Source organism: Siphateles boraxobius, unplaced genomic scaffold (genome assembly GCF_051911475.1).
Source record: "Siphateles boraxobius isolate OS27281-9 unplaced genomic scaffold, OSU_SipBor_1 68, whole genome shotgun sequence".
NCBI classification, from domain to species: domain Eukaryota; kingdom Metazoa; phylum Chordata; class Actinopteri; order Cypriniformes; family Leuciscidae; genus Siphateles; species Siphateles boraxobius.
Window position 1 is genome coordinate 3,468,723 of NW_027509195.1, and position 15,437 is coordinate 3,484,159.

The 15,437-nt window shown below is 37.5% G+C and overlaps 1 protein-coding gene across 10 annotated transcripts in view; it reads right to left on the minus strand.

The window, feature by feature from the left end:
- tns2a (tensin 2a) overlaps window positions 1–15,437 on the minus strand; it is a 49,286-nt gene extending 33,849 nt beyond the window's left edge. For 4 of the 10 annotated variants that reach the window (XM_077214036.1, XM_077214035.1, XM_077214041.1 and 1 more), the window contains exon 1: window positions 14,944–15,437. In XM_077214036.1, the coding sequence (XP_077070151.1) occupies window positions 14,944–15,057 (114 nt within the window). In that variant the 5' untranslated portion in view covers window positions 15,058–15,437. Of the gene's footprint in view, window positions 1–1,173; window positions 1,372–7,712; window positions 7,860–14,943 lie in introns of those variants that run through there. The other 6 variants (XM_077214037.1, XM_077214040.1, XM_077214038.1 and 3 more) reach the window with 3 other exon arrangements.

Here is a 15,437-nt window from a genome sequence, read left to right on the forward strand (position 1 = left end):
CACCACAGCCTGTCACTTTAATAGGGTCATAACCGTTTGTCCCTTTGACTGTACTTTGACATCTTCAGTATGACTAAGATGGTTGAGAAACCTAAATATATAATATTGCCTAATATAAGAGCAAGTCTTTCATTCACTTTGAGCAAACACTCAAGATCAGCTGCTTTCAGACGTTAGCAAATGCCCCATAAACGTGCCCCATGACAAACGTTATGTATGTGTTATGTATTAAAGAGTCCCATTTAAACCTCCACAGTTAGTAAGAAAGCCTACTTTTCTGGTTGATCAAACCATTGTCTTGTGTTATTATCCCTGACAGAGACAGTGAGGGAGTGAGAGTGAGAGCGACATCTGATTTGCTTGGCTACTCCAGGAGTTCAGTAAGCTCACCCAAATGAAAATGATTAGCTGCTTTTCTGTTTCTCTTTTACAGCTCCTTAATGCTTGGATTTCCTTCCTTTCTAATTTCAGCTTCTAGTTTTTCCCATGCATACTCCATTCATTTTCCTTAGCTTTAAACAAGGGTCAATATATAAACCTGTCCGAGAAAAAAAGTTGAAAACACGTGCTCAGTTGACGTGTATTCATGCTTGTTTCATATGGTTTTTGAAGTTTTTTTTTAAACAATTTTCAAGTTTAATCCCTCAAAAATTGTCAAATATTAATTAAGCATATATAGCCTGTTGAACTGGAGACCCAAATATGCCACAAACTACTGAAAATATAAATAAAATAGGGCTGTGAAATTTTTTTAAAGTAATGATTACATTATTAGGCGATTAATCAATCAAAAATATCGATATTTGCTAAAAATTTATTTAAAAAAGCCTCAAAATTAAAATGAGAAAAAGCCATTATTGTTGCAGTTGATTAAATAGATGAATAGTCTATCACTGACCTGCAGTATATTTTCTCTAATTAATTGTACTAAAGTTAAAATAAGTTAAATTGAAAGCCCTAAACACAATATGTTAGTGCTTCGGTACTCATATATTCGGTACTCACATAAAAACACTTTTTAAAAGCTTAGAAAGAAATCATTAAAGCCACCTGATGGAACTAAAATTTACTTGTCCTCTAATTAATTTAGTGTGCATGTAATTTAGCCCTAATAAAGTGAGCTTTCTGTGTGTCCGAGTGAGGTGAGCAGAGAACGTACATTATAAAGCTTACCTTTCCAGTGCTAAAGTCCACAAGAGTCAAGGACAAGCAAGAAAAAAAGAATCAGCGTGCCATTACCTGCACTAAGTAACCCCACCCCTTTTAACCAAAGTGTGCAAAATCACGTCTCTCAGGTCCAGCGCTCTCTGAGGTGTGACTACACCACCCACCCGTCAACAGACTAACGTACTGCCCGGCCGACAGTGTGCCAAGAGCGGGTAGTCAGGGTAGGGACGGCCCCCGGGACACGGAGCAGAGACAAGGAGGGACTGTTCACTTAATTTTGGCTATCCAGAACAGGCATGCCAAAGCTCTCCAGCAGAAAGGGCAGCCTTTGAGAAAGAAAACCCTCCCCTTCAATCCCAAGTGAAAGAACAGAAGAGGAATTGAACAGACAATCTGGACATAAACAGATATAGAAATGACAGAAAGCAAGAGGGAAGTCTGTATTTTGGGTGAAACGCACACCCTCGGACCAATTTTCCCATGATTCTTCACCTCTGCACTCTCTTCTCTTCCAAAAATAGCTCTAGCTTCAACAGATCCTCACATTGTGCGCAATATCCTGCAATGAAACGAACTTGTGTTCCAGCCCAACTTGAACATTGGTACATGCAAGCTCTAAATGGAAAGCCCTACAGGAACATAAACACAGATTGACATTTAGGGGTCACTGACATATACAAGTGCTCACGATAAAAAAAGGGGGGGGGGGGGGGTCTAATTTCAAATGGTTTTCAAATAGCTTTGAAAAACATTTTTATTGAAAAAAAGAAATAGACGTTAAAAGAAGACTTCTCTATGATATCATTTCCTTTTTTATGTTTTTTTTTTTACTTTTTGTTTCAAGAATTATTTAATGAGCCATTTACACGTTCGTTTATTTACACGACGCCAGCGTTTTGGGGGACGCAAACTTTTTAAAACGGGTTTTAAAGTGCAAGTTTTTGAAAACGATGCCGTTATCATCTCTGTGTAAACTACAAAAACGTGAACGTGTGAAAACGGTGATGTCATGCGTATGCGTATTACATGTTCAGTCTATAGGCAAGTAGTGTTTCTTTGCAAAGTGACCTCGCCAACTACTGGCCTCGCAGCAGAATACAGCGTTTTCTTGGATCCGTGTAAGCGGGTATCGTTTTGACCAACGTTGTGGTCTTTACGCGAAAGACGCAAAGGAAAACCTTTTCCGTTTTTAGTACATCGTTGTCTTGTAAACGTACCCCCAGACCAATCAAAACAAGACACTGAGACACACAAAACATTCTGTAACTGTCGCTGTAGGCTAGTTGAAGATCTAAATCTAAAAAGTTGGTGGTGGAGCCAGATGGTAAAGAATTTAGACCTCTAAGGTAAAGTAGAAGCAGCCCACAAACTGGAGAATTGCTAAGATCTCACCACAAATGTTCTCCAATCAGCATGGCATTGATGCCCAGGGTGCCCCAAGGAGACCGTCCCTGCCATCATTCTCCTGGAGGTCGCAATAAACAAAAAGCATCTGCGAAACACCACATTATCAATCACGAAATTGTGCCTACGACGATGGTGGTCCAGCAACAGATGCTACCCATTACTTTTTCAAATCATAGAGACAGAGAAGCTTCGGTAAGCCGGCACAAATAACAATTCAAGAAAATCAGAAGAATAAACATCAGCGAGCTGAAGGAAGGGAACTGAGATCTTATACATCAAACGGCTCCTCATGTGATGAGCCAATAAGGGAATATTCAAGCAACTGATTAACTGCTGCTAAAACCTACACTTGCTGAAAAAGTGCTTTTAATGCCAGAGGAATTAGCTTTGCTGCCCAAAATATTCAGATGAGGTGTTTATAGTGGCGTTCGATGTAATGGCACTAAAACCATGTCATTCCCCCACTTGCAGAATGTAGTCAACTAGATTTTCACATTTTCTGCCTGTGCAAAACTCACAGCCACAATGCTATATGGGCTAGGTGTGATGCAGTTTCTAGTGTGTTCTACACTCTCAGAAATTCCTTGTAAAATTTACAGTAAATAACAGTAGCTTCAATTGGTGAAATAATCTTGATATACCAACCTACTTGAACAATCAAAATATTTTTGAACCATCTTTAATATTAGGGTCACCGTTATTTTGCTGAGTTAGACGCACTCCTGGAACAATCTGAAAATGTAGTCCTAACCGTATCCCTACCCCTTCATCCTAACCCTACCTACCCATAGCTTATCCCTAAAATCAGAGGGAAACGATAGTTGAATAACACGGATGTAAAAAGCACCTAACATAAACTGTAAAATTGTCTCTCAAATCTGATTGGTTGATTGGAATGTTGTTCTAGGATCAACAAAGATGTTGATACAGAAACACATTGAATTGGTAAAAATTATGTTCACCATGCATAATAATAGAAGTGGCACAATAGAAAGCCACATGATTGAAAAGAGTTCATCGTAAGAGGTCTGTCCATTCAACAAAATCACATGGCAATTTATAACTATTTTATATTTTGGCAAATTGGTGGCGAATTTGTATGATATCATTCATACATTTTCGTACAATCTGCTTATGCCCCAGAGACGGGTAAGCTTACTTATTACGTTTTTTTCTAACAGTCGAACGAAAATCGGCACCTCCTAACAACATATTTGTGTTTTCCCATGAGATCTGGTCAGGAGATCTTATATGCGCTGCACTCGGTCATTATTTCTTTACCATAAATTATAATGGTAATTCATAGTTTTTGCTTGACTTTTTTTTAATAGTATTTTACAGTAAAATTACAGATCTTAAAAAACAAAAAAAATCTCTACAATAACATTCTGGTCCCCAGACGATTCATTTCCCACCTTCATTGATCCCATGCATGTTTTAAATATTCAGCAAAGTCTGATTGCTTTAGCAAAGTATTAGAACATTTCTTCCCAGCGAGCCTTAGAATTTAAGTATCTTTCCCATTTGGAGCACAGCATCCTGGAGAGTGTTGAGCAATGAGCACCAAACCTTTAGGGTTAATAAATATCGAGCATCTCAATTGTGGAGTATAAAAGAGTGTTACAGGCCTCTTTCCTCACTGAGGGGTGGTGAAGGGAAACCATGTGTGTGAATAAAAGTGTGTTTATAAGTGTGTGTGTGTGTGTGTTTGTGTGTGTGTACGTGTGCAGGGTGGGACAGGCAGTGGAAGAACAGAGACTGCCTGTTCCAGTGATGAAGTCAGCGTAGCGCCATTACATACTTCCTGCGCTAATCAAATATGTCTCCATGACAAACAAACTGCGCAATGACCAAAACACAGCACACGCAACATTCACAGCGAACCATATGTATTTATAATAAGCACATCAGATTATTCAACTACTAAAATTACTAAAAATCAAAAAACGAATATATTGAATATTGGAGGGGACGTTGTGCGCCCTTTCCATGCCTACGATGGTTACAGCCCAGCATCCTCAGGATATGACGGGCTAAACTGCACATCCTCTATTGTATGAGTTATTATTTGCACTTCCTCCTGAAAGCCTGTCACCGAGACTTCACACACTAATCACACCGCAGTCTATTAGCGGCGGACTGTTATCAAGAACTTACTCCACTGCACAATGTTGTCTTGTTACTATATATAATCCAAGAGAAAGCTAAGGGAAAGTCAAGAGACTTCAAGAGTGCTCGATACAATTGTATATAGATAAACTGCAATAACACACAAACATCCGATTACTCATCGGGAATTCCTGTGGTTTGACTTTTACGTGAACCTTCATGTCAGTAAACGTTCGCACACTATAATCTAACCGTGGCGGTCGGTTTTCAGACTGTTATGATTGAGCATTTCAATATGATGTGAAACTTGAAACTTCAGAAAGAACCAAGTAAAACACACTAATCAGTAACCACACTCAATTTATGAGTATACATAAATGGCTCAATAAGCTTGTAAAGAAATCCCCCTGATTATGGCTTATATCACATAGTAATTACTTTTTTTTACTGCTCTAAAATCAACAGCAAGAATTATTACAGTGTGCTGCTAAGTAACACTTCTATTGTACTGCTCGCTTACACATCTATAACTCTTTTCCCTTTACAATGTAAACACTGTGATTCTTCAAGCAGAACGATTCATAGACAGTTGGAGTGTGATATAATAAAGTTAGCATTACATCCGCTTTGTGTATTCAGGTGGATATATGTGTAGGCTGAGGAAGTCCATGCGAGGTCTGATATTAATTGACAGCTCATTGAAACAGCATGTGAAAGAAAGAGAGAGAGATGCACACACTGCACAAAGTAATTATCATGTAGGTGGCAAATCATATCACCTATTACTGAGCTATTAACAAGCAACCAACCCATTAAAAATTAAAGCTTTTCCTACATTCTCAAAATTGTGGTGTTGCTTAATGGCTGTTTTCAGAGCTTTATAGCAGAAGAACATCCTTCAGTGATGATCTCACACCAGATCCACTGACTCACAGCATTGCATCCTCCGCAAAGACAACAGCATCTACAAACTTAGTGTATAGTGCTAATAAATAAAGCATCATGCCAATAAACCATGGTAATACACTTTCAACTTTCAACACTGTTGTGACTTGGTCTTAGCTAGACTGTCATTAGAGAGAGAAAATTTTTTACAATAAATGTAACAATTTGTAACATGTTATGTAAATTCCAGTCAAAAGTTTGGGAAAATTTAAAAAAAAAAAATTTTTTGAAAGAATTCTCTAATGCAAGATTGCATTTATCTTATCCAAAATACAAAAAAAAATAATGATTGCAATATTATTACAATTTACAATAATGGTTTTCTATTTTAATACACATTAAAATGTCATTTATTCCTGTGATAAAAGATGAACTAGAAATCACTCTAATATGATGATCTGATGCTTAGTTATTATAATCAATAATGAAAACAGTTGTGCTGCTTAATATTTTTTGGAACCTGTGATACTTTTTTCAGGATTATTTTATAAAAAAGGTTAAAAAGAACAGCATTTATTTCTAAATAAAAAAGTTTTCTAACAATATCTCTCTCTCTCTATATATATATATATATATATATATATATATCAATTTAACTATTGATCTATCTATCAATTTATGTATCAATTTAACACATCTTTGCAGAATAAAAGTATTAATTTATTTTTTTTTAAAGAAAGGAAATAAAAAATAAATTACGTACCTCAAACTTTTGAACAGTAGTGTATATTGTTACAAAATATTTCTATGTTGTCTATATGCTGTTCTTTTTTCACTTTTTATTCATCAAAGAATACTGAAAAAAGTATAAAAGGTTATAAAACACCACTGTTTCCCACATTTATAATAAATCAGCATATTAGAATGATTTCTGAAGGATCGTGTGACTCTGAAGACTGGAGTAATGATGCAGTAATGAACTAAGCTTTGCGTCACGGAAATAAATTATATTTTAAAGCAACAGAATACAAAATGGCTATTTTAAATTGTAATAATATTTCACAATATTAATATTTTTTTTCTGTATTTTTGGTTAAATTAATGCAGCCTTGAAGAGCTTCGAGACTTTTTTCAAAAACATTAAAAATAGGATTGTGTCCAAACTTTTGACCTGTACTGTGTCTCTGTGTGGGTGTGTGTGTGTGTGAGAGAGAGAGAGAGAGAGAGAGAGAGAGAGAGAGAGAGAGAGAGAGAGAGAGAGAGAGAGAGAGAGAGAGAGAGAGAGACTTTTTTTTTACTGACAGTTTATTCAAAATATAACTCTAACAAATCGTGCAGGTTAATGCTCTTAGAGCGGTGTATGAAGTGAGCTCACTGTTTTGAGACTCAGCCGTTGTCTCTAGTGAGGCGTTTAATGCATGATGACGCAGTTACTATTAGTTACCAGCTCGTGTCGTGAAGTCATATGATGACTCTTTCTTTCTGCTACAATTTTCAGCGCAGTTTCACCACTGGCAAAGAGTGGGAAAAAACTAAGCTATGCGAGCGTTTCCTCAGATTATATCGACGACGAAACGCAATAAACATGCAAACTCAAACGCTGGGCTCAAATTAGTTCTTGCCAGACCGAATTAGCTGAGTGATAAAACTTTAATGAGGTTTTCATTTGTGGTTATGTTAGAACGAGAAAGAGAGACTTCGCTCATGCTGCCTGTTGTACATCTTTTCTGACATGCTTCATGCTGTTTTACCATGATAGTGAACATGGAAAGAGAGCAGCTGCACCAACACCAGCAAAGGCCACCGTACATCTTATACAAGTGTATTTAATTACCATATGGAAAACAGTGTGTTGTTAAGCTCAGATCGAAACTATCTATCTATATACAGATTAACACACAAACTAGAGAACTTTTCTCACAAACACTCATAGGATGCTGTAATAGAGAAAACGTATCAGATCGCTCCCAACATATTATTTGAATAACATGCATTCAATACTATTTCATAGAAATAAATTCCAAGTCATTTACACTAAATAGATCTAATCACTCTCTCATTTTAGTTGTTTTAATCTTTTTTTCTTGACATTCAATACATCTAGACATTCTTATAGCTATCTATACTGAATGAGATTTATTTACCTTACTCATGTTGTTGGAGAATATTCCAGCTAAAAAGGGTTTCCTTAAAGATTTCATGGGCTACATTTCCAATGATTCAATGAGAAGCACTCGACTAATGATGGAGTTGTTTTCTTTACTCTCTGTAAACTCGTAGTCTGGCGGTGTGGGAGGAGTTACAGCGGGAAAAGAACACTGTGGAATGTTGTTACTGGAAGCAAACTTTTCTGATTGGCTGCATCCTTGTCGAATCAATTGTTGATTGGATGGAATGTAAATTAGACGCGCCTCTTTATGAATGCAGTGTGCTCTGCAATGTATCTTTCACTATATGCCATGGCATGACTTTTTTATTAACAGCATAATTATGCATTTAGACATTTATCACATTTTTGCTTAGAATATTCAAACATTTATTTATGACTTCATTCTATCACCAACTTAATATTATTACATTATATTTTATTAGGCCAGGATGTCCTTACAACCGTAAACTGTGGTAGGCCTACCAATCAAGCAATCAATCAATCAATCAATCAATCAATCAATGGTGGTCGTCAGATATCAGTCTGAAAATCAGTGTGCTTCATATTTGTCCGCCAAAAAGTCACTTAGAAAGAACTATTGAAAGCACAATAGAGACATCAAGTGGTCACAAATAGAGTTACATCTGAAGTCGCATTCACAAGTGCTCTAGACATGCAGAATGTTGTAAAGATAAGTAGGCCAGTATTTAAACGCCCTTAAAATACTTAGAATGTCGCCTTTGATGCAATTTTGAAAAGTTATAAACACCCAATAAAATGTTTATTTTCCACCCATATCGATACCGAACATCCCAGACTCAATGGTGAAACAGCCAAGTTCTTCATCTTTTTTACCCACCAATTTAGAAATATTTTCAAACACTACATGATCATAATGAATGGCCTTAAATCTAAGTGATGAATGCAGTCAGTTCACGAGCAGAATAAACACAAATATGCGGGAATCGCACAGCCAAGTGAATGTGGCTTCCGTCACTGAAGCCCCAAACATTGTGTAAAATGTGTGTGTGAGTAATGCATTTAGGAATTAGGTTTCGTATAAAATAGGGCTATTAAACATCCTAACGAATAAATAAGCAATGTATTGTTGAATGTTTACATGTAGTACTTAATGTTTGTGAATAGTCTGAAATGGTAAAATCTGGATTGTTAAAAAAAAAATTTTTAAAGTATCACCTTGCATCAAACATAGAACGTTCCCCTAACGTTAGTTGGGTTCCGTTTGGTTATTTTTTGAGAACCAAATAATAATGTTCTTAGAACGTTCTTTTTAGGTTTTATTTTTTCAACCTATATAGCCTATAACCTAGCTAGTGAACCCTAATGGTTATTTCTTTGGTTCCTATTTTGCAACCATACAATAACGTTCCCAGAACGTTGCATGTTATTTTAAGAATAGTGTGAAAAGCACAGAAATCATAAATTCTTGTTTCCACCGCATGCAGGTAAGATCTTACCATTATTAAGGAATGTGCCTCGTTTAAAAAAAAATCTTCCTGGTTTACTGACATCTGTTATGACGTCCGCTTCAAACATTACACAGCTCATGGTAACTTTTGTTACCTCTGCAAAAGTAAATCCACTTGATCAGCTAATTACTCTTTTTGACAGCCAATAGGATTTGGGATAAGTGTTTGGTGTCTGGCGCAAAGGGTCTATATGAGAACAATTATGCACGCGATTATGTCTGGACTTTTTACTAGCCACAATACTGATACTGCCATATCACAAAAAATATGAAGATAAGATAAGATGTTTGAAGTTAATCAATGTAAAACAATTTCACAAGAAAACAATGTAAAATGAGGGATGACAGGAACTAAAGTGATAGGAAAGGCCAAGGGGGAGAAATAGAAAAGGATAAAAGTATCCGGTGGGGAGGGTAAATGATGCAATCGAATTAAGAGAGAGTGAGAAAGGGTAAAGACAGACACAGAGGCCATGAGAGTGTGTGCAGACAGGATGTGGAGGGCACATGTTTGAGGAGAGAGGGGCCCTGGAGCAGCCACAGACTGAGAACATTAGAGAAACATGTCCCATCCCACTCGCCAAACCATGTGCATACGAATATATACTGTTTACAGAACAAGGAGAGAGAAGAAAGATAATTCTGTGTCTAGAATTCACTTTTAATAATAATAATAAGCTCCCTTCTTCTGCATTTCAAATGTGCTTGCTCCCTCTTTTCTGTCTCTCTTTTTCTCTCCCTTTTCTAGTCCTCATATTTAAGGTTAGCAATTTAAACAAACCCGCCAAACACTATTACATCAATTAGCATGTAATACATAATATAGCTATTATTAACAATATATTATTTATAAGCTTTTTATGCATAATTTGACAAATGATAAAACATTATTTTAATAAGTTTGTGTTTGAAACAAAGGTAAAACAATAAAATCTATGGATGAAGGCAGTTGAAAAGTATAGTAAAAAATAAATGACGACTCAAAAAATAAGGACATTTAAGGCATTGTCCTTTGTTATTTCCTTACAAAATGTAAAAGCTGAAATATTTCATGAAAGAACCCTGCTGTTCATAAAAATGCATGTAGTAGAAGAAAACATCCAATATTTACTCTGATTTTATATGTTGTAGAGGTGGAACCATGTTTCAATGGAGCCATGTTTCTGCCGCACAGAGGATACTTGTGTTACCGCAACACCTACAATCACTCAAAATAACAAAACAGGAAGTCCTGGATATTTAGAAACACCTGTGGCTAAGCCAACGCGTAGACATGTTTATTGCAGGCCCTTTTCAAACGAATGCGCTTCGGATGTAGTGAAACACATATTTGTCGTGTGGTGATGTAATGTTGTCCAACAGTTTTTTTTATGGAATGTTAGAGGGAGAGCACAAACAGTAAAAAAAAGGAGTATGAGAGAGAGAAAGAAAGAAAGAGAGAGAGAGATGAGAACATGCAGAAAGAGGAAACGGAGGGAGGGGTGAGTGCAGGAATGACTGGGTACGAAAGAGCCAAAGGCTGATTAAATACAGCTGTGGAGGCAAGGAAAGAGAGAGAGAGAGAGAGAGAGAGAGAGAGAGAGAGAGAGAGAGACTGAGGCAGGATGGACTGAGTGTGTGTGTGTGTGGGGGGGGGGGGGGGTAGAGAAGAAGAAACTTGCTGGACACAAGATATGAAGAGAGTGACAGGAGCTGGACAGGAATGGGTCCACTTTTGAAGACTTTTAGAAAATAATCAATAACTAGGTGTTAAAAAAAATACACACACACACATATATTAAATATACATATATTAAAACACCTTGTTACTTGTCCACTAACAAAGTAAAGAAAAATGCTGTTAATTTTATGGAAGCCATGATCATATCCACCACAGTGTCAAATAATGTTCTGTTTTTAATGGATTTCTGTGGAATATTTAAAATGCTGTTCTATCTGCGAAATTAGCCTCTGCCATTTTATGTATCCTAAATACAGATCATTACATAATATTTGCATATTTTTTGGCATCAATTAACCAAATTACAGCTTGGTTGGAAATGATGCACAATTAAACAAGTGATATTTAACTCGAAATCCGTCTGTTTTCTTACAACATCATGTCTCATATTTAATCTCAAGCTCTTCACTGGCACTTTTGTCTCATTGGTAAACATGATTAAACGTTAAGAGACAAAATGGTTATTAATGATGGAAACGCCAACAACAGAGGGAATTAAGTGGAATTTGTGAAACAAATGACATGAATGATTATACAAATTAGTTTTGTGATTACTTTGTGTTGATCATACTTTTAAAAATATAATTTTTAATGAATGGTAAAATATTTGTCAGGGGTTAAAAAAGGGGGTAATAAAAAAATCTGGGACATAAATGCCTACAGCAGAACTGATTTGTAGTGCACTGATTGTTGTGTTTTTTATGAGTTTTATGAAACGCTGAATCATATCCCTCTTCTCATTCTTTGCCCATTTCCCAACTCGCACCCAAAACATTTACAGTACTCCGTAAACTCCGTAAAGTTTGTCAGGGCGGTATTCCGGTGAAGGAAAAGCAACGGTGAAGGAAAGCAAACAGAGGGATTTCGGAGATTTGTTTTTATGACCCCAGTACACTGGCGCTTTGATGAAGTGGCACTAAAAGGACACGGATGGCTTTCCTTTTCCTTTCAAGAGTTTCCAGTTCACATTCCTCATTGCACACACATGATTTTGATGGAGGTGTGTGCCCCAATCTGATTCTGTTTCATCTGAGTATGAAGGAATGTGATACAGTAGCAACATAGAAAGTAGAAAATTAGATTGATTCATGCTTCCAGAATTGCAATGTTTGTGTGCAAAACTCACCAACATGATGCAAGTATGTTGTGGGTATAGCCAATGTGTTGCCAAATGGTTGGTAAAGTGTTCCAGGTGATTGAATACATGTTGCTATGTGGTTACTAGGGTGTTCTGGCTATGGTAGGTTTCTATTGCCTAAATTTAAAGTCCACTTGCTCAGAAATGTAATTGCACATCTCTTTAACCAGCCGTATCATTCATATGGATGGCACAAACTTTCAAGCATGTTTGTTGATCATTTAAAATGTATGTGCAAAAAAACATGTTTATGTCTCTGTATATGTTTAATTCCAGCAGCATGCATGAGTGTGTGTTCCTTGCGCTGTGGGAAAAACAGAGCCTATTTATACATTGACCAGGCATTTTCCTGTGTGGTGTTTATAGTGGATGCCTGTGGATTATGGCTGCAGTAAACCAGCGCTTGTTAAAGTTTCTGTCATTCCATGGATATTCTAGGAATATACCATAAGTTCCAATGAGCAAAGATAAACAAAGAGCATTGTTTGACAACAGATGTTTTAGGATTGCAGAGAAGACCGAAAACTCGAATGCGCCTTAAAGCACAGCTGTTTTCTAGCCAATGGTTAAAACTAGCAAGAGAAACTGGCTTTACGTGCAAGTCCTAGATATACCAAAGTTCATGTTCGCCAAACCCAAGTTCTGTCCCATGTCAAAGTTACCATCCAGAAGTATCGTTCTCCCTTACAGACAAAGAAGAATGACACAACAACACAACTCAAAAGCACAGGAATGAGGCCTTGGTATTCGGGACACTAAGACAATAGCAGCTCAGTGAGGTCAAGATTCTGACAAGCTAAAACCCCTCTTTGTTAAATTGCAAAAAAAAAAACAATAAATAGCCAAGGGCAACGAATAATGCAATATGTAGAGCAAGGGCACAAATAATTGATTTGATGTGATGGGTAAGTAATATATGGCCGCAGCTTAAGGCACCCACACACTACAAGATAATTAGGCCGATTTTGGGCCCAATTCTCCCCTTAAGACAATCCTAGGTAAAGTCCCGATTATCTTGATGGTTCGACAGATTATTTTATCAGATTTTCCTGTGGTGTGATGTGTGTTAAGAGGGATTAAATCGGAAGAATGTCGGAGTCGCCTCAATCTCGAATCGTAAATACCCAACATGTTGGATATTTAAAATGTCTTAGTTTCACAGATACCAAGGCCTCATCCCTGTGTTTTTGAGTTGTGTTTTTCTTCTTTGTCTCTAAAGGAAAACAATACTCCTGGATGGTCACTTTGGAAATGGAACAGAACTTGGGTCTGGAGAATCAGAAAATCCTCGGGAACCTTGAGGACAAACGCACATGCACTATGTAGATTGCCACGTGGAACGAAACGATACCCAATCGAAAGCGAGCTGATTGAAGAAAAACACAACTTCATCCAAAACTTTTTCTTTTGCAAATTTTCTGTAAAAAGCAGTCCAAACACTGTTATTGAATTTTTTTCTTGCCCATCGTCTGCCATATTTGTTTACTCTAAAATCACGTTTGATGGGAAAGAGTTTGCGAGATTTCCCGTGTTAACAGATGGGACTCTGCTTGTTTGTGAATGGATTCTGTTAGTGAGTGTGTGCTGTCTTGGTCACATCGCGGCACTTCATGAACTATAGGAAAAAACCCGTTAAATCTATGTTTTTTTATCGTCGTGTTTGTGGTCTCTCACATTTTGAAAAACTGATAAGATCTAGAAAATAATTTAATGTGGGCCAGCCTTTAGTGGTTAAGTATCTGAAGAGTCATAGGTTCAGATCCTCCAAGGATTGATCTATGAAGCATCACCATGGGCTGTTCACACCAAAACCTTGGTTGCTCCACTGGGGCTTTAAAACATTAGATGAATGTCAGATTTGTTAGATAGATAGCATCATAAATGGGTTATATGGTTGCATAACATAGTGTTTCATTATAGTCTCATTAGCAGACCAAAATCCTTTTCTAAGTGACATGATCATGCACTGATTTAGGAGTATTACTATTAAACTCTGCCACCACACCAAGAGAAAGGGAACTGGGCTTGTATTAAAATGAAAAATGTCTGTAAAAACAAACATTATGGTTACAGTAGTAGGAGGAAGCATTCAAAATACGCCACAGTCTTATGCAAGTTTGCTATTAAAATATCAACAGGACAGTGGATGGACTCTTTTGCAATCCCAGAGTGACATGGCTAAAAAGTGTGTTTGGGCACAGATGCCGGATCTGTGGTGAAATATGAAAGAGTCATTGCTGAATAAATGCTGGGAGAGTCATTTAATGATTCCCAGGATTAACTACAACTTTTTGACATCATACAGAGGGCTCAAAGTTCCCACGCTGCACTGCACGTGAACGAGCCTCGGGGACCAGACCATTACAGACTTTCACTCTCAGGCATGTAAACACACAATCAAGCCCTCCTCAAGTTTTCCAGCCCTTCTTTGTCAGTGTCAACAATCAGGGAGACAGTGTTACTCCAGAACACAAACGCTTATCCTTACACAAGGATCTGTACAGACCCATAATCCTAAGTATTCAACTTCAGCGTGTAACTCATCCCACAATACTTGTGCTACGGGTGTGAATGATACATCAAACCATGCTGCTTTTTGAGAAGTGTGCTATTACTTTTGTAAGAGATCAGACTTATGATTTTTTACATTGTATAGAATAAAATTAGTGTAAAAACTCCCACAGACTTAAATCGAGGGAGAGATCCAAGTCAAAACACTTGGGAGTGGGCTATTTTGTTTTCTCTCATAACAACAACTTGCGAAACTTTTAATTGAGCCTCAGGACATCTCCTCACATGGGTTTGGCCAAAATAATTCGATATGGGAGCACTCAAGTAAACACGTTCATCAGTTTGAAACAGACTCTAGAAGTACCCACCTTGGTCAGCCTCATGTTTCCCCTGGACTTTGCTCTCTCCCTCCTTACAGACCCTCTCACGGGTACCGGATCTGGCTCGTCCCCACAGCTATCCGCACACAGGGCGCAACCCATATAGAGATCTGGACCCTGTTGGTCCGTCTCTCCTCTCTTCCCTCTCTCTGGATGAGGTTTCCCGAGCACACAAGAGCAGCTGTTTTTGTCCGCTCACTCAAGGCCCTTCCCCTTTTCCTGGCTCTCATTCAAACACACACACATGTTCGCCAGTTCACACTCATCCGTCTCTCGTAAGCACACAAGCGTAAACAAAGGTGAGAATATGCCTATTAAATCAAAAGTCTATTAGCACTCTGAAAGCAGCACGCGTACGTACGGTCAGCCAAATTTACACAACTCGCCAAGCCAGCATCTAGAGGACATCAGCCCCCACCCCCTACTATTCCCAGAAACACACACACCATTGTGCTCAAGTGTTCTGTCTTTCAGACTGTAAA